This window comes from Anolis carolinensis, chromosome 6 (genome assembly GCF_035594765.1).
Source record: "Anolis carolinensis isolate JA03-04 chromosome 6, rAnoCar3.1.pri, whole genome shotgun sequence".
NCBI classification, from domain to species: domain Eukaryota; kingdom Metazoa; phylum Chordata; class Lepidosauria; order Squamata; family Dactyloidae; genus Anolis; species Anolis carolinensis.
In genome coordinates, this window is record NC_085846.1 from 49,470,902 (window position 1) to 49,494,345 (window position 23,444).

General features: G+C 39.2%; 1 protein-coding gene across 6 annotated transcripts in view; it reads left to right on the forward strand.

Annotated features, from left to right (window-relative positions):
- Positions 1-23,444, forward strand: part of grb10 (growth factor receptor bound protein 10) — a 119,853-nt gene that overhangs the window by 89,580 nt on the left and 6,829 nt on the right. For 5 of the 6 annotated variants that reach the window (XM_008112941.3, XM_008112942.3, XM_062957533.1 and 2 more), the window contains 9 exons: positions 4,826-4,941; positions 6,889-6,963; positions 7,869-8,006; positions 9,148-9,258; positions 11,137-11,235; positions 11,713-11,790; positions 17,541-17,657; positions 19,475-19,541; positions 22,474-22,561. In XM_008112941.3, coding sequence (XP_008111148.2) covers positions 4,826-4,941; positions 6,889-6,963; positions 7,869-8,006; positions 9,148-9,258; positions 11,137-11,235; positions 11,713-11,790; positions 17,541-17,657; positions 19,475-19,541; positions 22,474-22,561 — 889 coding nt within the window. The remainder of the gene's footprint in view (positions 1-4,825; positions 4,942-6,888; positions 6,964-7,868; positions 8,007-9,147; positions 9,259-11,136; positions 11,236-11,712; positions 11,791-17,540; positions 17,658-19,474; positions 19,542-22,473; positions 22,562-23,444) is intronic. The other variant, XM_062957534.1, reaches the window with a different exon arrangement.

A 23,444-nucleotide genomic window follows, 5' to 3' on the forward strand; every position in this document is an offset into this window, starting at 1 on the left:
AAAGCCAAGAAAAGATTAAAGTTTCACACATTCTTATCAAGAAGTCTTGCGATTAAGAACTTTGGGATTCCAACATAGAATCTTTAAATTTCTTCTGTAGTTTTATTGATATGTTTTCCTGAAGTCAAATTAACTGATTCTTTTGATTTCTTTTGCTCTTTCTTTCCTCATTATTTATGTCTCCACATTTCTTCATAGCTTTTCATTTTCTGAGTAAACTATGTATATGTATTTGACTTAAAATATCCTATTCCTTTTTAATGTTAATGCATTCCTTGATCCCTCCTTCTCTCATTCTATGTTCCTATAATATGTGTTGTGCAGTTTCAGACTTTCCTTTCATCTCTGAGCACATCAACTTCTAAAGTCCATTCAGCTTGAGTCCAGTTGCATTATTACACACAGCTTGTAGTTGCTCTCTGCTGTACCCCAGAAGTTTATTTTGTGTCTTCTAACTTAGAAGTATCATCTGGCTCTGTTTCATTATAAAAATCTAACCAGGACTATTGACATGATTGCTCCCAAATGTCCTCTCCAATCCATTACTAAACAGCTTTCATTGTATACAGAGACCATCAGGGAACTGAAATGGGAAGAACGATGACTAGAGCCTTGAAAACTTGACTTGTATGCAACAAGCCATGATATAGAGCACTTCTTCTCAAACTTTGGATGATGTAAAACAAATTGAAACTGAATGCAGATAAGACAGAGGGGCTTGCCACTGGGGTTGAAGGTGTGTTAGCAGCTTGGGAGTGTTCCTGGATCTGTCTCTCAAAATGTCAACCCAGGAAGATGCAACTGTCAAGAGTGCTTATTATCAGCTTTGGCTGATATGCCAGTTGTGTCTCTTTCCTCATCCCAGAATTGGAAGTAACTTTAAGGTTGGACTTCTGCAATGCACTGTATATTGAGCTACCTCTGTACCAAATTTTGAAACTACAATTAATTCAAAACATGGCAGCTGGATTGGTTATAAGAACATATAGGAGTTAGCATATCACAGCGATACTAAAGTCACTTTACTCATTGCCAATTAGTTTCCAGGCAAAATACCAAGTGTTGGTTATAACCTTTGAAGCCTTACATGGTTTGGGTCCCAGTTACCTACTGGATCAGCTTCTCCTGTATAATCTACCCTTAGGACATTCAGGACTTCTGAGTTGCATTTACTTAAACCAACCAGAATATGACCAACAACTCACCCAGGGGAGCTTTTCATCGGCCTTTCCGAGACTGTGGAATGACTGGGTGGGAGAAATCTGACAGCTAAAGGAGCTGTCAGAATGTAAAACACATGTAAAGACCCATCTCTGCCAGCCAGGCCTGTAGCGAGGGGGGGGGGGGTTAGGGGTTCAACCCCCCCCCCCCCGAAATTTTTCAAGTTATAAAAAAAACCTGGTTTACTCATGAATTTTAACTGGTTAACCAAATCCCCATGCTAAGTCTATGAGATGCAAAACATTAAGAGTCCCTCCAGGCACTATCTCAAGAAGATATTGACAGGTTTGTAGTGGGGAGGGGTATGTGCTAGGGGTTCAACCCCCCCCCCCCCGAAATTTTCAAAACCCCTCCCGAAATTTTTTTCTGGCTATGGCCCTGCTGCCAGCAGACCTACCCAGTCAATTTTAAACCAGGAATTTTCAATTTACTTTCAATTACTACTGTACTTTAATTTTGTACCATGTGTTTTAATATATGTATTTTATTGTATGTTTTTTCTTTTGACTATGTTGTACCCTGCCTCGAGCCATGAGGAGAGACGGGTAACAAATAAAATTTATCGTTATCATTATCATCATCATTTACTCCTTCAGTACCATCACTTAAAAGAGGGTTTTAAATGGTTTCATTGACAATTTAATAATTGTTTTAACAATAACATTTTGGATGTTTTAACCACATGTGTTTTTCTAGGTTATTCTCTCTATTTTGTAACCAATTCGGAATCCCAGTTTTGGGGGAAAAGTAAGATATAAATAATTTAATGGCATAAAAAGGCTGCCTAATATATTTAATTTTTGATTTCATTTATGTAAATAAACCACACTTTAAGTATATTTTACTTTATCAGAATCTTACCTAAAACTTTACCTAAAACTTTACATGCTAAGTTGCTAACAGAAGGCAGAGGCAGTAAATCGGGGTGGATAATTTCAACATTGATGTTACTGGCAACAAAATTGCCACATTTTAACATGCAAACATGTGGGGAGTCTCATGTCTTTTTTGAGATGATGAGCCTGTAGAAGTATTATTTTCTTTAATGCACCTACCAGGCTTATTTGTATGCAGACAAAATGTTGCAAAATGTAATTTTTGATAGGGACCCTCCAGGCACAGTAAAAATGACCAGGAAGAACCAATGTAGCCCAACTATTATTTGTCCCTCTGCTACATTGTATGACACAATATGCTATTTGATTGCAAATTTTATTTAATCACCAAATGTTTATTTATGGAGCAACATGCCAATGCACATTACAGTTCCCCTTTTTAAAGAAATTTCCCAGTATGTTAGTTTAGGGTCTGTATTTTTGTCATTGTAGCATTATATCGCTATAAACATACAATAGTTATGTACATTTTGGTAAATGATGTTGATTACACGTAACCAAACTATATAAGCTTTCACCTTTAATAACAATAAGTAAGTTATTGTGTATATTAGAAAGCATGTAAACTGGTAACAGGAAGACTCCTGAGATAGTGGTCAGTGATTTTAACAGCGATGGAAGTGAAGTTCATTGAGTACACAATTTTAATTTGTTTTTCCAAAAAACAGTTAATGTATTGGAAAGCAATTATACTACAGAAGTCATATGTTTCAAAATTCTGAAATGCAGAACAATATGCTGGGGGATTTCTGTGTGTGTGTGTTTAAATTTAAAGCCACTAAATGAAGAATAATATTTTTCCTAAAGCATTGAATATGGGGTGCATTCTAAGGATATATTGGGCCCCTTCAATGCTGCCATATAAAATCCAGATTATCTGCTTTGAACTGGATTACATGGCAGTGTAGACTCATATAATCCAGTTCAAAGCAGATAATATGGATTATCAGATTTCATAATCTAGATTATATGGCAGTGTAGAAGAGGTCTTGGACAGACAGCTCACAGAGAGTTTTGGTGAAATCTTAGTAGGGTTTAGCTAGTTCACTGCTGCAGGAAAAGAATATAAGGTCTGAATCATTGCCACAATTTTATGCAGCATGAAATTATTCCATGACAAATATGTTTTGGGATTCTTTTTTTAAAATCATATTTATTGAGTCACTTTCAAAAGTACATAAAATATGATTGAGGAAAAGAGGGAGGATAATTAAGGATAGTTAGGGAAGGTTAAAATCTAGTGTAAGAATGTGGGGTTTGGGAAGGGATGGAGGGAAGAAAAACCAGGGTTGGTAAAATCCAGGAACAATTGAGGTATGGAGGGAGCAAGGGGTTTCTTTTGGTCTTTCATTCTTTTTCTTGGTCATCTTTCTCTATTTTTACTATATCCTTATGGATTAGTTTACATTTCTTGTCCCCTTTTCTTCTATCCGGTCTTCCTTACTATAGTCCAAAATCCAGCAAAGTCTTTAGGAGAATCTTTCTGGTCTTCAATTACCTATTCATATATTCTTTAAAAAGTCCCCAGTCAGATGGTTTGATTGGTCTCCCTGTATGTTTTTTCATTAAAAAGGTTAATCTATCCATGTCCATAATTTCTAACATTTTATCTAACCATTGTTCTTTGGATGGAATTTCTTCTGGTTTCCAATATTTAGCATAGGTTATCCTTGCTGAGGTTGTCAAATAAGTCAATAGAATATCTTTGTTGTTGTCCAGGTCAATTTCTGTATCGGTAATTCCTAGTAGGAAGTACTCCGGTTTAATTTGAAACTTCATGTTGAGGATCTTTTGCCATTCTTCATGTATCATTCTCTAAAAATCTGTAGCTTTTTTACAGGTCCACCACATGTGGTAAAAGGTGCCCTCTTGTGATCCACATTTCCAACATTTGTTATTTAAATTTTTATACATTATTGCTAATTTCTGTGGAGTCATATACCAATGGTAAAACATCTTGTACCAGTTCTCTTTTAGTTTAGTTAGACTTATATTTCTTCTAATATTTAACGCCCATTTCGTCATGCATCCTTTTGCCATCTCTGTTTCAGTGGACCATTCTAGTAGCTTATTATATAACTTCGTGATTATCTTCTTGTCTGTTATAATCAATCGATCCCAAAAGTTCTCTTTGTCATTGAAACCTATTTTCTTGTCTCTTATTATAGTGGTCTTTTAACTGCATGTACTGGAACCATGAGAAGTTTGGGTAATTCGGGGTTATCTCTTCTTGTGTTTTCAAATGGAAATTTTCATTCTTTTTTATCAATATCTCTTTATAAGTAGGGCATTTCTTCTATTCCAACAATCCTCTTTGGCTTGCTTCTAAAGGAGATAACCACATCGGTGTTTTTTGAGTAAAAGTTTATTTTGTACTTCTTCCATATCTTTATTAAAGCCGATCTTATAAAGTGATTGCCAAAGTTTTTCTTTATTTTAGTTTTCTCATACCACAAGTATGAGTGCCATCCAATCCTGAGATCAAAACCCTCCAATGTCAGCATTTTTTTTCAGGGTTGTCCAATCTTTTTCCATGATTCTTTAGCACCCCAGAGAGTCTGTAATCAAAGCAGAATATTCAAAAACCACTGGCCCAAAACATTTATCTATGGCCCTTTCCATGTTATGCCTATCTATGAACCATATACACATCTATCAACTCACATGTGCTTTCACTAAATTGAAAAGTTATGTTTTATCTTTTATAGAGAGGTGCTTGGAAGATCATGAACTTGTTGTTCAAGTGGAATCCACAATGGGAAGTGAAAGTAAATTTTTATTCCGAAAGAATTATGCTAAGTATGAATTTTTTAAGAACCCTGTGGTGAGTATTCAGTTATTTTGTTATCATGTTTTGTGTGCCTAAAGCTATTTCTACATGTTGCACAATGTCCTGGTTTATGATTATTCAAGCAATTTTAAAGACAGTTATTAGTAGCATAGTTCTAAAGTGAAGGATTCTGATTACGTAGAAGTAAAATAACTTCCAACATTAACCTTGTAATAACAAGGAATCCCCATGCGATGATTTACAAAAGAAAGACTTCTATGACAAATATGTCCTCTATTGATGAGGAAGCTTTTAATCATCTGCTTGCTTTTTAATCATCTGCTGGCATGGTGACACATGAAGAATGCAGTCTTGCCTACATGCTCTCTGCTATCAGTGTGGGATATGGATTTAGCTCAGTTTTGGAGCATGCTTTGTATGTAGGAGGTGATCCTTGGTCACCAGTTAAGTACATCTCAAAAAGGCAGTTTTATATGTTAACTTGAGCCTGAATTCAATTGCTAGTCCCAACTAGAGTAAACCCAATGAAAATGGCTTGTCACGTCAGTGGGTTTAATGCAGACTAGCAAATGAATTTAAAATCAGATACTAGAAAGTAAGTTGCATGGTTTTCTTGATTGTTTAGCCGTGAATGATTATTGCATTGTGTGTCTAACTGTTTTGCCTATTGCATACTTATTCACTTGTGTCAAACACTTTTCTTAATCTAAGATGAAGGTAGATCGTATTTTTATTAGTACAGGAATAAGTTCATCGTTGTCATCATCATAATTTGTTACCCCCCTCTCCTCACAGCTCAGGGCAAGGTACAACATAGTTAAAATACATGGATAAATACATAAGAGTGCTTCAAAATGATGCCCCAATTTCAAAGCAATATATTTTATGATGGCATCATGTTAATAATTATTACTTATTTGCAGGTGAGGGGCATCATGCTAAATATATTTTTGTATTTTATAAAAATGTGTGAAAAACAAGAGAACTCACTTCAGTTTCAGTTTTTCAGGACTGATTAGGATGGTGGCACTATATGCCAGAGTGGTGAAAAAAGATACTTTAAGATAAGAACCTCATACAGTAGTGTCATGGAAGGGGAACTGAACATTAAAAAAAAAATTGCTGTTGCAGCAAAGTTTTTAATAATACCTTGTGAGCTGCTTTATGGGTTCATCTTGTGGTATTGCTGTATGTAAAAGTTTGCTGTCACTTTGATGGAGGCAATTGCACATGTCCCAAAATGTACTTATTCCCACTCTTAAAGCTGTGTACTGTTTTGTGGTGCCACTCATGTCATTGTACTTTTTAACACTGCATCAGCATCATGTTTATCTGATTATGTTTTATTGATTTGTTATTGTTTACCTTGTTTACTTGTGTTATATTAATTATTTGGTTTATTTATTATGTATTTTTGCCATCGAATGACTACTATTTTTATTGTAAGCCGTCCTTAGTCCCCAGAGGGGAGATGGGACGGGATACAAATAAAGTTGTTGTTGTTGTTGTTGTTGTTGTTGTTATTGGAAGCCATAGAAAATAAATTTGATAATGCTGCAGGAGTATATTAAAGCATGGGTGCAGAACTTAAAACCTCTTAGATGTGGGGCCTCACCAACTATTATCCTTAAGTAATGTAAGGGCAATTCTGTAGTACAGGATCATGGAAATTCAGATCCAGCAAAATCCAGAGGGCCAGATGCATTCTAGGGCCAAATATGTCTTTTTCATGCTAGCAGGAGAAATGGGGCACAAACGCTGCCTCTACCTCTTCTGTCAGTTACAGTTGGAAAGCTTGTGCAGTCAAGGTTCCTGGTCAAGATTCTGTACCGATCTTCTGCTTTATCACAAGAGATTCTATGGGAGAGAGAAGAGACCATGTTTGTCCCTGTGTCCTCTCCACAGCTAGAATTTTAAATGTCTGAAGAGCACTAAAGTGTTTTTGTCTATTTCTTTCCCCTAACCTACATCCAATCCAAGAACTTTTTTCCAGAACAGATGATTGCTTGGTGTCAGCAGTCAAATGGCTGTATTCCACCGTCACAGCTCCTACAGGTATGCTAAAAATATGATTGTAGTTTTATTCCTTGTTAAGCAGAAGAACTAACATGTGATTCAGCCGATTAGTACAGGGATAAGTACTTTAAGATTAGACTGAACAACAACAGTGCGGAATCTAAACTGGTGCTGTGTTCACTTTTAGCTACTGTATTTCTTCAAGTCTAAAATACACGTTTTCCCCATATAATGGATGTGTATTAGAATCAAAGATGCTTTACACACAATACACATGAATGACCCATGTGGTCTCTTCCAACCCTATGATTCTATGATTCATTTTACTTTTGCTTACTCTGTTGATTGTTCTTGCTACAGGGATATGGGAAGATGCAGTTGTATGAAACAGTGGAACTATAATAAGATTTTGATAGCAAAACCCCAAAATCATTTGATTTTGATTTGATAGCAAAACCCCAAAATCATTTGCCATTGCAATTTCCATTGCCAGATTTCCATAGTGGGTTTCTGGAAATGTCATTGCTTGTTTGAGAAAGGACATCCTGGACTACACCTTCCCTACACCTACAATAGAGGATTTAGTTTGCATATTTGCTATTTCTGTTTTCTTCCTTGTCACAATGCAAGGAAAATATAATTTCTTCCCAGCATAATGACCATTGAATTGTTTAGTATTTAGTGTTCAGCTTTAATACTTTATGGCTCCCTGCCTCCCTGTGATGGAAGTCTATTGATTATCATCACAATATCCTCTTTGTGAGGAAACTAAATGAGAAAATGACACTTTTCTCAAAGCCCATGGCCATTAATTTAATGTAGCATTTTCTAAGAAACTATTGGTCACTGACAGGAAAAATGCTATCTGGTGCGAAAACTGAGTTGTAGCTCATTCACTGTTATTATAATTGTAGAATTCAGCATTTGAATTTAATTTCCAACAGAATTTTTTAAACTCGAGTAGCTGTCCAGAAATTCAAGGGTTCTTACATGTGAAAGAACTGGGGAGGAAATCGTGGAAGAAACTGTATGTTTGTCTGAGGAGATCTGGATTGTATTGCTCTACAAAAGGTTCTTCAAAGGTAATTTCACTTTGCTTAGTTTAAATAATGTTATCCATTACACATTGTTTAAAGAACTGTATTGGTCTTCTTATTAATTTTAATTTGTCTCTGTGATACTAAGTTATCCTCTAAAGCAGATCAAATAATTAAATCCAAAAGTAATAACAATAACAACAACAACAACTTTATTTTTAGAACCTGCTCCATTTCCCCAAAGGGATTCGGACTGGCTCACAAGGGGACCAAGCCCAGAGATCAAAACAGATAAAAACACAACAACAATATAATTAAAACAGTTGAGCAATAAAATAAAACATCATAAAATACATTAGCGGTTATCGAAACTGATTGGTGAGGCTGTTAAAAATTACAAGAGGCAGGCATGTGCAAAACGCATGACAGGAAAGTCAGGAGTGGGAATAAAGTGCTGGAGATCAGGGCAGTAATAATTAAGACTGGGCAGTAAAATTACAAACCAACCTATTGTTCAAAAGCATGATGAAACATCTACATCTTCAAGTCTTTGCAGAAGGTGGGCAGGGTGGGGGCTAGTCTGAGCTCCCTGGGAAGAGAGTTTCAGAGTTGGGGGGTCACCACCGAGAAGGCCCTCTCCCTCGTCCCCACCAACCGTGTTTGTGACAGAGTTGGGAGCAAGATAAATAAATCTAGTTGTTAAAAAGAGTGGATTACATTTATACAAACAATTGGACAAATACGGACTTCTGGGTCCATTTCCATGTGCTGCGGAAACTGAGCCCCACGAAGTACCACCGAAAGTGCCGTTATGTCATGTGATGGCCTCCGTGGGGCTCCATTTCCAAAGCGCATGGAAACGGAGCCAGAAGTCCATCTAATGAAGTCCTTGGGGGTCTCTCATTTATGTGGCTGCCATGAGTTGATGTCGACAACAGTTAACAACAACAAACTTTACTCAATTTGGAAAAGAAGTTAGACCTATTTAGATCAGTTTGTTACAATCAGAAGATATTGACGTTTTTATTATTATGGCCCATTCTGGACAAAGATAAAAGTACAAGTTCTGGAATTGGGAAATCATTTGGTTTGTATTATTGCCCTCTTGTGGTTGTATTTTTTACTTTCAGAGAACGTAGAAATTGAAAAGGCTTTGTGTTGTAACTTGTTAAAATTGTTTATACAGGAACCAAGGCATCTGCAGTTCTTAGCTGACCTTGAAGATAGCAATATTTTCTCGTTAGTAGCAGGGAAGAAACTGTACAGTGCTCCAACAGATTACGGATTTTGTATAAAGGTAATTTTAATTTTTCCCTCTTAAGAAGAAGGCAGTTTATGTTCAAAATTACTGTAATTCATAATGTTAAAAATGTCATTTTTATAGTAATTCAAAGTGTTCCAATTGTATTCTGCGCTTTCACTTTGTTACTCCCAGACAAAAGAACAAGCAGAATGGTTATATTTAAATGTATTGTACCTTATTTTAATCATCATCATCATGCTGCTATGCTTTCCCTAGTTCGGGACTCAAGACAGGTTACAATAGGTTTGTTTCTTAAAAACATAGTTAAAATTCAAAACATACAAAAGCTAAAAAGTGATTAAGTTACCAGAAAAAATAGTTAAAAACATGAAGCATTTAAAAAACCAACAGCATAACAATAGAAAATCTTGCACATTGTATAAGGCCCATTCAGCCTAAACAATCAGGCCTCAAAGGCATATCAAAAGAGAAAAACAACCACAGTAACACACTAGGAAGGAAAACCATTGAGCAGTGGAGTGGGCACTACACCAATAGTATTCCTAATCTCTCTTTGGCCACCAATCTAGGTAAACACAGAGACCTGTGGGACAAAGCACATGATAAGAGGGATAAATCTCAGTTGACCACTTCAACTCCGTCTCTCCATTCCTCAGGTCCCTTCCTTTCAGGGGACATTGTTTCCTGTGATAGCCTCACTCTACACACATTCAAGCAGAGATCCCAGGTCACATGTCAGATCAGAATAGTTATTTAACCTCATTCATAGTTGTACTTGTGCTGTGACTGCTGCTATCATTATTGTGTATTGCGATGGAGAAGGATTTCTCCTTTTAAAGGGTGAAGTAATACATTTGGATCAGGCCATGTTTCCCAAACCTGCCTCTTCAGTATTGTCTCATGTTGTGATGCAGGTTTTTCATGTTTCTCGGGGGTGAATTTTAGCTGAAGAGCTTCAAGGTTTAATTAGAATTGAACATTTTCAAGATTATGTGTTTATATCCAAAACCCACAGGTGGTAGTTCTTAATGGAGTTAAGTCCCAATTTCAAATTTTGCCTTCATTATTCAGGGACTGCCTAATCTAAGGGTGAGCTTATTTGCTTTTTTTCAGCCACTGTGCCCATTCTACAGTATATTTGTCTTGCTTATCTACCATATTTACTCAAGTGTAATGTGCCATCAAATGTAATGTGCACCTCAATTTTGAAGTATGCATTACAAAAAAGTATCTGCTGTCAAATGTAATGCAAGGGAGTGGTGGCTACAATAAGGCTGGTGGAAAGCTGTCCTTCTCTGTCAGACCTGGTAGGAAACTAATCATAGAATCATAGAATAGTAGAGTTGGAAGAGACCACATGGGCCATCCAGTCCAACCCCCTGCTAAGAAGCAGGAAATCGCATTCAAAGCACTCAAATCGCATTCAAATCCTGGCCACAAAAAGGCTGGTGGAAACCCATGCCCCTCCATCTGTTCTTTCCACCAACCTTTTCACTGTCCCATCAGCTTCCCACCAGCCTTTCCATGACCGCTGCTGCCTCTCCCTCCCCTGTCCCAGTTAGGATCATTTGCCCAACAGTGCAGGCAGGTTTAGGTGTGCCATCAAATCTAATGTGCACCTTAATGTTATTTCTAAAAGACTTCCAGCCACCCCAATAAAGGACCATATTTAATCGAGTTGAATGCTCACTTTTCTTTTTAAATCACATCTTTATAAATCACAGTGATGTGATTTATAAAGAAAAGTGAGCATTCGACTCAATTAAATATAGTACTTTATTGGGGTGACTGGAAGTCTTTTAGAAATAACATGAACATCGTAACTGTTATATAAATTAATTAGTATATCATACTCTATAGATATCCTGCATTTGCTATGAGTGATTGTCTTGTAATGTCTTTGATCTGCAGTCCAAAAAAGCAAGAAATGAAACTAAAGAGTTACGGTTGCTGTGTGCAGAGGATGAGCAAAGCAGAACATGCTGGATGACAGCCTTTAGGCTCCTCAAGGTATTGTTTTCCCTTCCGTTTTGGGGCAAATTTCCATAAGAAGGCCACTGCAAGGCTTGAAGATAGTCTCCATTTTTATTAAAATTGTGTCTATGACAGTTTTTGCAGAAGTGTGGGGTATAATTTAAACAAACAATATAATTAAGTAAATAAACCAATAAATATATAACATAAATTACAGTATGCTTTTTTGATGTTTTACTAGAGAACACCATAAAATCCAGTGATCAACCTGGTGCACAAGCAAATAGTTCCCACTGACCACATACTATATTATATGTAACACTTGTGCCATGCATGCATACAGTCTTTTGGGGAGAAGATAATCATATCCTTTGTACAAACATGATTGTGTCATGGAAAGTAAGTCAATTAGCTCTTTAAAGCTGGTAGGTAAAATCTAGAAGAGCACACAGCTCTGCACTATTAGGCAGCTGCCTGATTTCTTTTCTCTCTTTCTCTCTCTCCAATCCTCAGTATGGAATGTTGCTGTACCAGAACTATAGAATTCCACAACAAAGGAAAGCTCTGCATCCACACTTCACCACTCCCGTAGTGAGTTTATAGTTTTCATATACAGACTCTTTTCACTTATGTACAACAGTTTATACAAGGAATTTCTTCCTTATAGGCAGTGACTTTGAAGTCATTAAATAAAGGATCAAGGGGAGGGAGGGTAAAAAAGATGAGATGATGAGATTGTAAAAGAGGCGTTTGCACATTTTTCCTTTGCACTGGAATTGCTTTGGAAATAAGTCTGGCCAATCAGACTTGTAGATGAAGCTTATGCTTGTCTTCCAATGAGCAATCCCTTTTCTATAACATATGGCATACCATATGGTATACCATACATCATGTATCTATATATGTCTTGTCTATCATTCTGTACAACAGACATCTGTTTTCTGACATGTGAAAATGTATATTTATTTTGGTGTGTGTTATGTGAAGAGAAGGAAAGGAAAAGAAGAGATAGGAAGGAAAAAGGTGTTTCTTCTGAAATGCACACATATGGGTCTTCTATGTCTGCGCAGACAGTTTCGGAATTCTCTAGAAGCTCTTAAAGATACATTTTGGTGGAGGCCCCGCCCACTCTCCCCTTGTAGTATATATAGCCAGTGGGAGGGGCCAACACCCCAGTTCCTTTTTTCCGCTGCTCCAGGCAGTTAGGAATTTCTCTGTTGCTCGATTACCTTTTGATCTTTTGGACATGGACTTTGGATTTGGACTCTTTGACTACTCTTTGCCTTCTATTTGGACTTTGTTGCTCCTGTTTGACCCGGACCGCTTGACTACGCTCTCCTCTCAGGCCAGTTCCTGCCCCATATGCAGTTCCCACCCTCAAAGGCAGCCTTGTTTAAAAAGTGCTCCCAATGCTGGGGAAAACTCCTGGACGCAGACGGCCACTCGATGCTCTGCTTGGGAGAAGGCCATGTGGCACAATCCTGCTCTATTTGTCAATCTTTAACCCCTCAACTGCGAAACACGCCTGAAGGCACTCTTGTGTGAGCAGGCACTTCTTCCACTTCCTCCTCAAGCCGTTAAAAGAGTGGCCTCCGAACCCGCTGGCTCATCAACCGCCAAGGGTGCACTGTCCCTAAGCCAGTCAGCCCACGTACTGTTATAATCGGCCCTGGCAACGGCCGCACCTCCTCCCAAGAAGGCCAAGACAAAAAAACAAAAAGGCTCTTCTGCGGAAAGCAAGAGCGCGAGAAAGCAGGATGGGAAGCAACTGCAAGGCATATAAGTTTGGCCTTCCTTTGCAGTATTCCAACCAAGTGCGCCGCCGGCCTGCTTATACTCCCCTATCGCGTAGGTGTACTAGTCCGGCGCCTTTGGGGCAATGACTTCCCTTTCCAGCTCAGCCAACCTCATCAAGGAGAACCGTTTCTTCGTCAACAGGGTAGAGCCAGACAGGCCTACGCTCCGAGGCGGCACGTTTAGCCAACCCGAAATCGAAAGCCCGGAGTCTGCCCTAATTGGCGACCCTTGTTCTTCTTTTGTTATTCCTCACAACTTTTCGGCCATTTCGCCTACCCAAGTTAATTGGCATCCTTCGCCTGCCATGGCCCATATTATGGGTTCCTTCTGCTCCCCAATCTCATTTCAAGACCGTCTTGCCCTATTTTGGGACGCTTGGCGGCACATCACCTCTGATAAATGGGTCCTTGACATCATTAATAGAGGTTATGCCATTGAATTCAAGGACCTGCCCCCCATGGGATATATCTGATCCACACACTCCTTAGCCCTTCTTTTGAAGGAAATACGCTCCCTCATGTTGAAGGGGGCTATTTCCAGAATTTCCAGAATTTATACCCCGCCCTTCTCACCCGGGGGGACTCACCCAGGGGGACTATTCAACCCTTAAAAGATTCGGACCTTCACAGATGCTATTTTTCCAGATATTTTCTGGTGCCCAAAAAGGATGGCGGCCTTTGGCCAATTTTAGACCTTCAGGGGGTGAACTCCTATATTAAACCACGCAAGTTTCGCATGCAGGGAGTGGTCGTATATCCTTACATTGACGACTGGCTCTTTGTTGCAAACTCCAAGGCCCAACTTTTATCTCATATTGACCTAAAGTTGTCTCTTCTCCAGGACCTTGGTTTAGTTGTAAACCAGGAAAAATCTTGCCTACAACAGTCCCAGTCTGTTCACTTTATTGGCGCCCTCATCGATTCTTTGCGAAAAAGAACTTTCTTACCAGACGATTGCTTCGCAGCCATGAGCGCAGTGGTTCGCAAAATCCTCAAATATCACGATGTTCACGTGGACCTTATTCAGTCGGCTCTAGACCTCTACAATGTCCATCACGCCTTTTGCCAGACTGAGGATGCTTCCCCTCCAAACGTGGTTCCTGTCAGTGTTCGACACTCTCTGCGACAGTCCAAAAACCATGCTTACCATGCCAGGGAGCATATGTGACTCTCTGCGTTGGTGGATGTGTCGATGCAATGCCCAGAAGGGCATACCGTTCCACCACTTGAGACCTTCCAAGACACTCATGACGGACTCCTCCTTGTTGGGCTGGGGTTGCCCATATGGACAACCTCATTGTTCAGGGCATTTGTTCATTGGAGGAGTGATGCTGGCATATCAATTAACTCGAGATGCTTGCAGTTCAAAAGGTGCTAAGGGCTTTTGAGTCCGCACTGTTAGTCTCCTCACTGACAACACCATGACAAAGTTCTATATTAACAAGCAAGGTGGGACCCGGTCCCGCAGTCTGATAGTGCTAACGCTCAAAATCTGGAATTGGTGCTTACCCAGGGGGATTCATCTTTCAGCTCTCTACCTCCCGGGGAAGGACAATTCACTGGCGGATGCACTGAGCAGGACCCCCAACTCTTGTCACGAGTGGCAAGTTCACAAACAAGAACTGGAAAACATCTTCAGGTCCAGGAGTCACCCAACAGTGGACTTGTTTGCCACCCCCAAGAATGCTCAGTGCCCCCTCTTCTGTGCTTGGCTTCCCCCAGACAGGTCGTCGGGATGCCTGGGGGATGCCGTCCTTTACACTTGGGCACCCGGGTTGCTTTACGCCTTTCCACTCATTCCACTAATAGTCAAAGCTATTAGAAGACGGGGGAGAGTGTATAATGCTAAACCCTTGGTGGCCCCGGCAACCCTGGTTCGGACCTCTCCTCCAGGCATCTCAAGGGGAATTGCTTTGCCTCCGCTATGGGACGGACATCCTTACATCACAGAACGGGCAAGTATGGCACCCGGATACGAAGGCACTTCATCTTACGGCTTGGAGAATAAGGCTGCAGCAGGACTTTCAAACCCGGTGAAAGCTGTTATTGATGCAGCATATAAAAGTTCAACTACGAAATCCTACACTTTTAAGTGGAAACGTTTCTGCACATTCACAAAACAGGCTGGCGTCAACCCTTCCTCGGACCCTACCGCAGTGATACTGGACTTCCTCCTATCCCTCTCTCAGAAGGGCTTGTCAATCTCCTCAAGTGTTATCTTGCAGCTATCTCTTGGTTCCGTCAGAAGGCTGGACAACCATCCTGTTTTGTGGATCCCTTAATTTGGTTGTTCTTGAAGGGCCATAAAAACCTTTACCTGCCTACCTGCCCACCAACTCCGGCATGGAGCCTGAAATTAGTTTTGGCTCAGTTGTCCAAACCACCCTTTGAGCCAATGACGACTGTAAATTTGCAACATCTCTCATGGAAGACGGCCTTCTTGATTGCAGTTACGACAGCAAGGCGGGCAGATGAACTCTGCGTGTTAAGGGTGGATGAACCATATCTACGTTTTCACAAAGATAAAGCTGTTCTCCGCACAGACATCGCCTTCTTGCTAAAAGTGGTATCCCAATTTCACCTATCCCAGGACATAGTCCTTCCCGCCTTTTTCCAGTCTCCATCTACTCCCTTGGAATGTTCCCTCCACACTTTTGATGCGAGGAGCGCTCTTGCTTTCTACAACGATCCGACTCGCCCACATAGGAAGTCTCCCCGACGCTTTTTGAAGTACCGTCAGGACTCTCTGGGCCTTCTAGTCACACCACAGCGCTTGTCATCATGGATTGTCACTACCAGACATCTAGCCTACCAACTCGCAGGCCGTGATCCACTGGTCACAGTGAAAGCACACTCTACGAGAGCAATGGCTTCATCTCATGCCTTCTGGAGGGGTGTTCCATTAGAAGATATCTGCCGTGCAGCTACCTGGGTGACACCAATCACATTCGTGTCACACTACAAGTTGGATGTCCTTTCAAGGAAGGACACCGCCTTCGGGAGGGCAATCCTGTCTTCATGAATGGCATGATGCTCACCTTTACAGGTTGGTAGCTTGCTAGTCACCCATATGTGTGCATTTCACAGGGACCACGAAGAAGGAAGAATGGGTTGCTTACCTGTAACCATGTTTCTTTGAGTGGTCACCTGTGAAATCCACACATCCCCACCCATCCTCCCCGCAGCACATCATGCCTCAGTTTCTGGCTACCTTCTCATGGTGATGGAACTGGTGCATTGGCCCCTCCCACTGGCTATATATACTACAAGGTGAGAGTGGGCGGGACCTCTGCCAAAATGTATCTTTAAGAGCTTCTAGAGAATTCCAAAACTCCACAGGTGACCCATATGTGTGGATTTCACAGGTGACCACTCGAAGAAACATGGTTACAGGTAAGCAACCCATTCATCTTCTCTGGTGGTAATTCTTTCAGCCGTAAGGCTTTCTGCAAATGAAACTACAGTAACACCTTGACTTGAGAGTTTAATTCCTTCCTTGACTGTACTCTTAACTCAAAACACTTATCTCAAAGCAAATTTTCCCATTGAAATGCTATTAATCCATTCCTTTGAAGCCCTAAAGCCCTGTACTCTTGGGCTAGCGTTTCATCTGGCATTAGCTCTTAACTCAAAATGCTGCTTTTATGTCAAAGTGAAACCTGGGCTGAGCGACAGCTCTTAACCCAAAATGCTCTTAAGTTGGGACATTTTAAAGTAGAGGCTCCATTGTACTAAGAAACAATTGTAATTCCAAGGTTGAAACATTCTTCTCTGTGAAACATTCTTCCAGGTAACTCTCTTCTGTGTTTGATATTATCCTTCTCCCTAGAGCCATCCCTTCCAATTTCTTGCCCTTCCAGGAGAGTCTATTTCACTTTTTACACACTCACATACACACACACACCACCAAAAAAACTTCATCATCCTTGGTAGATTGAAATATAGATACATGGGTCCCAGGCTGCTGAGCTTCCTCAGAGCAACTATCTGGCACTTTGGCAAGACAACAGAAATAGTGCAGGCTTTGCTTGTCGCTGCAGCGACTTCTTCACCATCTATTTTTGTGTATATGTACTGACATAGTTGTGCTTGTTCCAGTTCTGACAAAAAATGTTTTCCTCTTCTTGCTGCTGAGCTCCGGAGACAGAGGCACCCCCTGCCAAACAAGTCAGTAACTCAGGAAAAGCCTTGCTTCCTCAGACCAAGTGCTAAAGCATAACATAAGCACAAAAGCACATTTTCTTCAAAGAAATGCTGTTTTCTGCACATACAAAAAACACATTCCAATTTTTGCACAGATAAGTGTTGAGTTGTTAATATTCTTTGAAAACTGCAGTTTTCAGAGACTTTCATTTAGCAGGAAGAACATTGCTTAAATGCTTGTACTTTAAAAAAAAATTACCGTAGATAAGAATTGCATCCTTTGCACTGTATTCATCTGTATAAAAGATTAGTTTTAAAATGTAAATAGAAGAATTGGAGAAACATTTAAATTCTATGCAATTAAATAATAACCAATTGTTTCTTTAAAACAAATCCCGCCAGAGAAGTGTGTCTGAAAATTCCTTAGTTGCAATGGATTTTTCTGGACAAATAGGAAGAGTTATTGAAAATCCTGCAGAAGCACAGAATGCAGCCTTAGAAGAAGGACATGCTTGGAGGGTAAGTCAACTTCTCCTATTTACTTATCAATTAGTCCTTAGCATGACCCAAAAGGTTTTTATCGCAGAATCATTTCTGGTTGCTCCTACTGACTGAAAATGTCTACATGAACTGAACAGAATAATATTTCCATTTGACATCCATACTAGAGTGACATGGTTGCTCATAACGTTTAAATTAATTGAAGGTTGCTCATAATTAAAAGCTAATTTCCACATGAGCAATGTGAATGATTCCAGTGTTTAAATTGTCATTTTCCATTTAAGAATGAGTTTTCTCAAATATATGTGTGCGTATATGTTTATATATATGTGTGGCAGTCCCTGAGTTACAAATATCTGACTTACAAATGTCTCATAGTTTTGAACACAGGAAGTGAAAAAAATCTACCCCTAGGAAGGGAAATTCAATCCTATAAAAGTTACCACAGGAAAAAGGTGTCTCCACTGAAGCTCTATCACCAATCCTTGTTTCTACAACAAGCCATTTTTTTCAAAATCCAATTATCACAGGGACAGAAAGTGAAATCTTCTGAATAGGGGTACAGACAGCAAAACACTGGAATCATTCACTGAAAGGAAGGATATTAGAGGCAAAGATGAAGTATTTTGGCCACATCATGAGAAGATAGGAAAGCTAGGAAAAGATCATGCTGGGGAAAATTGAAGGAAAAAGGAAGAGGGGCCTGTCAAGGGCAAGATGGATGGATGGTATCCTTGAAGTGACTGGCTTGACCTTGAAGGAACTGGGGGCAGCGACGGCTGACAGGGAGGTCTGGCATGGACTGGTCCATGAGGTCACAAAGAGTCGGAGACGACTGAGTGAATGAACACACACACACACAGCCTTGTTGTTTCAAACTCTGGCTACTTCCTTCCTGAGGGAATCCTTTGTTGGGAGGTTTTGGTGCCCCCCCTTGTTTCATGTCTGTATTCCACTGTTTTCTGAGTGATGTTCTTTATTTACTGCAAGAAATGTTGCAATTGACCAACTAGATTGCCTTTGAATAGCCTTGCCGCTTTTGGTGTGAGAGAACTGGCCATTAGCAAGGATGTTGCCCAGAGGACACCCACATGTTTTACCATCCTGTGGGAGGCTTCTTTTTATATATCTGTGGAAGGTCCAGAGTGGGAGATAGAACTCTTTTCTGAGTTTTTTCATTAAACCAGATTGGGCCACAACAACGCATGGGCAAGTACAGCTTGTGTGTGTGTGTGTGTGTGTGTGTGTGTGTGTAGAGAGAGAGAGAGGGAGAGGGAGAGTCGGCTGTTCCGACTTACATACACATTCAACTTGAGAAAAAACCTGCAGAACCTATCTTGTTTGTAACATGGGGGCTATACACAAACACACACACACACACACACACAATATTTGGCCCTGTTTTTTGTGCCAGAAGTATCAGTGTGATAGAGTTGTTTGAGTGCTGAACTCTGTAGAAAAGGATTTGAATTCCCACTTAGCCATGGAAATTGCCTGAGTGAGCTTTGGCAAATCACACCCAGCTTCAAAAATGATTTGAAAGCACATAAGAAACACTTTTCCTGCAAATAGTTTAGGGTAGAATATTTGACAACAGACAGAAACTGACCAGAAAGCATGTAGTGAACTTCATGATTACTTGGAATTCACAGGAAGCTGGTGTTAAGCATTTTTGAATAAAATATATTTAATTAGAGTACCCAGTCTTGAAATTTATTTTTTCTTAGAATCAAAGCTTGAAAGTGTGCATTTTATAATCAATGGCACCTTAGAATGTATGAAATACGGTATTAACAATTTGACTGGTATTTTATATTCATTTCTTTGTTCTGCAGAAACGCAGTACAAGGATGACTATCTTGGGGATCCAAAGTCCAGTTCATCCTTCCACAGTGAGCACAGGTAAGAAGAATTGCAATACATGGGTAGACCTGTTGTTTGATGCCCACACCTAAGAACACTTACAAATAGAAAAGATTCCCCACACAATTTTCTGACACAGTATACATATATTTTCTCCCCTTTCCAGTAAATAATCATGAATCCTCATCTTCCAAAATATCACTAATTCTATAACAAATCTTATGAAATCAGCTAAGTTTTACCATATATCAATAAACATGTATCTCCTAGTTTACCCTCTAAGAGTATTAAACCTTTTATGTCATACTAGATCCAACAGTATTCATTATTTAAGATGAGCCACTTCCTTAGCGCATTGCAATTTCTTAGTTAAAACCATTCTGAGTGCTGATAAAAAAGGTACAAAACATTTTGATGCAGATGTTTATTATTCCTTGCATAGATTGATAGTAATAGAAGTTTGCAGGCATTGTTAATATACCTGAATGTGATTTTATCTATTATATTCAACACTTGTTCTCCAAATTTTCCAACGGTGGAGTAGGGCATTCTGTAATGGCTACTATTTCTTGCCATTCTAATAGGCAGAGCCAACCAATCAGGTCTTTTGATCCAAGGAAGTACCGCCTCCCTCCATCCAGTCCTGCCTACTCTATGTCTAATTTTTCACTCCTCTTGCCCCTTTCTATTTCTTTCTGTTTTGTAAGTAATTTGCTTTCAAATTGTGGAGGACAAATCAGAAAGATTACGACACTCCTCCAATGATATTTTTAACTGAGCACTGCCACAAAGGCATGGCAAAATTGGATCTGCAGAATGCATTATTTGCAGACACCTGGAGTGCTCCACTGATGCACATATGAATATTACAGAGTGGGGAGTTGAAAAAGTGGTTGTCATGCTGTGGGTATTACATATCCTGGAACCAGTTTGAGGTCACCCTCTGCAGTATGTGTAATCACCATCAAGACCTCAAATTGGTTCCACAATTACCAGTCTAAGCATCTGCACACTGAAATCACTTCCTTCTATGCCAGCTTGAAATTTACATAAATGGTTAGTGTAAATATGCCCCGAATGGTGGGTAAAAGAAAAACAAATTGCATCTACATATAAAACCATTGAATGTATCAGTTGTTTCCAACACATATTGGGAAAAAGTGGCCTGCTCTTAGAAAAATTACAGCATTTTGAAATACTACAGAAAGTGTAAAAGGTCTAAGATTCCCCTGGCTTGTTTTCCCATTTTGACTTGGTGTGTAGCTGATAGCTGGCTGATGTCCTAAATTGCAAGATTGTGTCAGTATATAGGCACCTGATTTAGGTCAAGAAATTAATATTTGTTGTTTGTTAACTGGCATCAAATGGACTTTGATTAATGGAAATTCATATGAGAGATCTCCAAGATACTCTGCTCAGGTATAGAAGACCAAGTGGTATGATTGAATCTATCAGTTCTCATGATATGGCCAAATAAGGTATTCAAGTTTAGTCATCTTGGCTTGTAGAAAGAGTTTAGGCTTCATTTGCTCTAGGACCCATTTATTTGTTCCTTAGTTGTCCACAGTATCAGTAGAAGTCTTGTCCAGCACAACATTTCAAATGAGTTCATTTCCTTCCTATTAGCTTTTTCACTGTCCAGCTTCTATGACCATAATAAAAACTAAGAAAATGATAGTACAGTAGAGTCTCACTTATCCAACGTAAACGGGCTGACAGAATGTTGGATAAGCGAATATGTTGGATAATAAGGAGAGATTAAGGAAAAGCCTATTAAACATCAAATTAGGTTATGATTTTACAAATTAAGCACCAGAACATCATGTTATACAACAAATTTGACAGAAAAAGTAGTTCAATACACAGTAATGCTATGTAGTAATTACTGTATTTATGAATTTAGCACCAAAATATCATGATATATTGAAAACATTGACTACAAAAATGCATTGGATAATCCAGAACGTTGGATAAGCGAGTGTCTCTGGTCTCTGGTCCCAGAATCCACTGGGACAAACTCTGGCTGTATAGCAGGCTCAAACTCTAGCTGCATGTCAGGCCCAAACCCAGAGTCCTCTGAAAAAGTGGATGCAGGGACAATTACTGGCTGAATGGGCCCCATCTCATGCTCAGGTTGAGTTACGACATTATCTTACAGAAAATGTTGTATTCCTGTCTACTTTATCTTATCATGCAACGTATTGCAATGTCCATTTCGTCTTTTACTATGTGTAGCTTCCTTGATTTCTGCTTCTCACACCTCATATTCCTATAATGTGTTTTGCAGCTTCAAACTTTTGTTTTAGCTCTGAGCACATCAACAGCGGAATGTCCTTTCAGTTTGAGTTCAATTGCATCAACCAGAGTTCTACTTGTAGTTGTTCTCTATTGTACCCCTGTGGTGCTCTGAGTGACTTCTGGCCTGGAGTGTAATATTTTGGCACTATCTCTTGATTCACTTTGGATTGACTCATCATAGTGTTTCCATGGTAGAAGACATTAAAAAAGGGTTTAACTGTGCCTGCTGCAGTGCTTTAATAATTGTTGGGGATAATTTTCAAAAAGGAAAAAGCATTTTAAATGGTAAAGCAGTAGCAAGTTAGGAGATCAGAAGCTTCTAGTTCCAGCAGCAGAGCGATGAGCTTAAGCCAGACAGGAGGAGAGACAAGTGTTAAAAGTTATAAAAACACTGTATACATATCTAGATAGGAAGGTGAAAATGCCTAGCTATCTAATTTTTAGCAGACATATAGAATAGTTTCACACATATTCTGTAAATGAAATAATTTAACTTCATTTTGGAGTTGTATTGTTGGTAATGCACATGCAGTTTCTCTAATATAGAGTGAAATGAGAGGGCAAGAAGGGAGATATCAGGATTAAGTGGGTGCAGGTATTGTAAGGTTTGAATATATGAGCTTAAAACACATGTAATACAATATATATGTATTAACTGTTATTTCTCCTTCAGGTATTCATAGGGCACAACACTGGTTTCACGGCAGGATCTCTAGAGAGGAATCACACCGGATTATTAAACAGCAGGGTCTCGTAGATGGGTATGCATGTTCTGGAGATGGGCAGAATTTCTTACTATGACTTATGAGATCTTGGGCTATCCATGATTTCAGTGTTCTTATTTACATAGTCTTAAAAACCTGCAACATCCCAATCCTTGGAAAAGAAAACACATTATCTTCTTTTGCTGGTGTGTAGGAAAAGTGCCTTATATCTACCCAGCTATAGTCAGCCCATTAGTGAAATATTATCTACAGTGTAGCTCAAAAGTAATTTATCACAAATAACAAACTTTTATTAATAGATCATTTGCATTGTAATGAAAGCACAATTACATTACATTATGATGTAATGTAACTTTTCGTTGTCATTATAATTGTTGGAATATGTTTGAGAAGTATTACATACCATATATACTCGAAGATAAGCTGAGTTTTTCAGCCCTTTTTAAAGCTGAAAAAGCCTCCTTTGGCTTATAATGGGGTCAAATTCAAGGCCGGCAACGGAGCCTGCAGGCTATTGCTTGCAATATATGATATATTTCGCTCTTATGTTCTCTTTTGCAAAGCCTCCCTCGCTCTTAATCAAGGGAATGTTTTGAAAAGGGAAAGACGCCCTTGCAAGTCAGGAAGAAGAAAAATATATATTCATTAACCTTATGAAAGCATTTCCCCCTAAAATATTTGTTAAACTCTCCTACAGATATATAGGCATTAATCCCTTACAAGCTTTTCCATATATATATATCTCTCTATCTATCTAGCTACATTAATTTTATATATGAATTTTCCCCTCATATGTTTGCAGGTCTTTGCAAATCCTATATACATATAGATCTATGTACCTGTACATATGTAGCCATACATATACATTATTTTTATATATGAATTTACCCTCATATGTTTGCAAGTCACTGCAAATCCT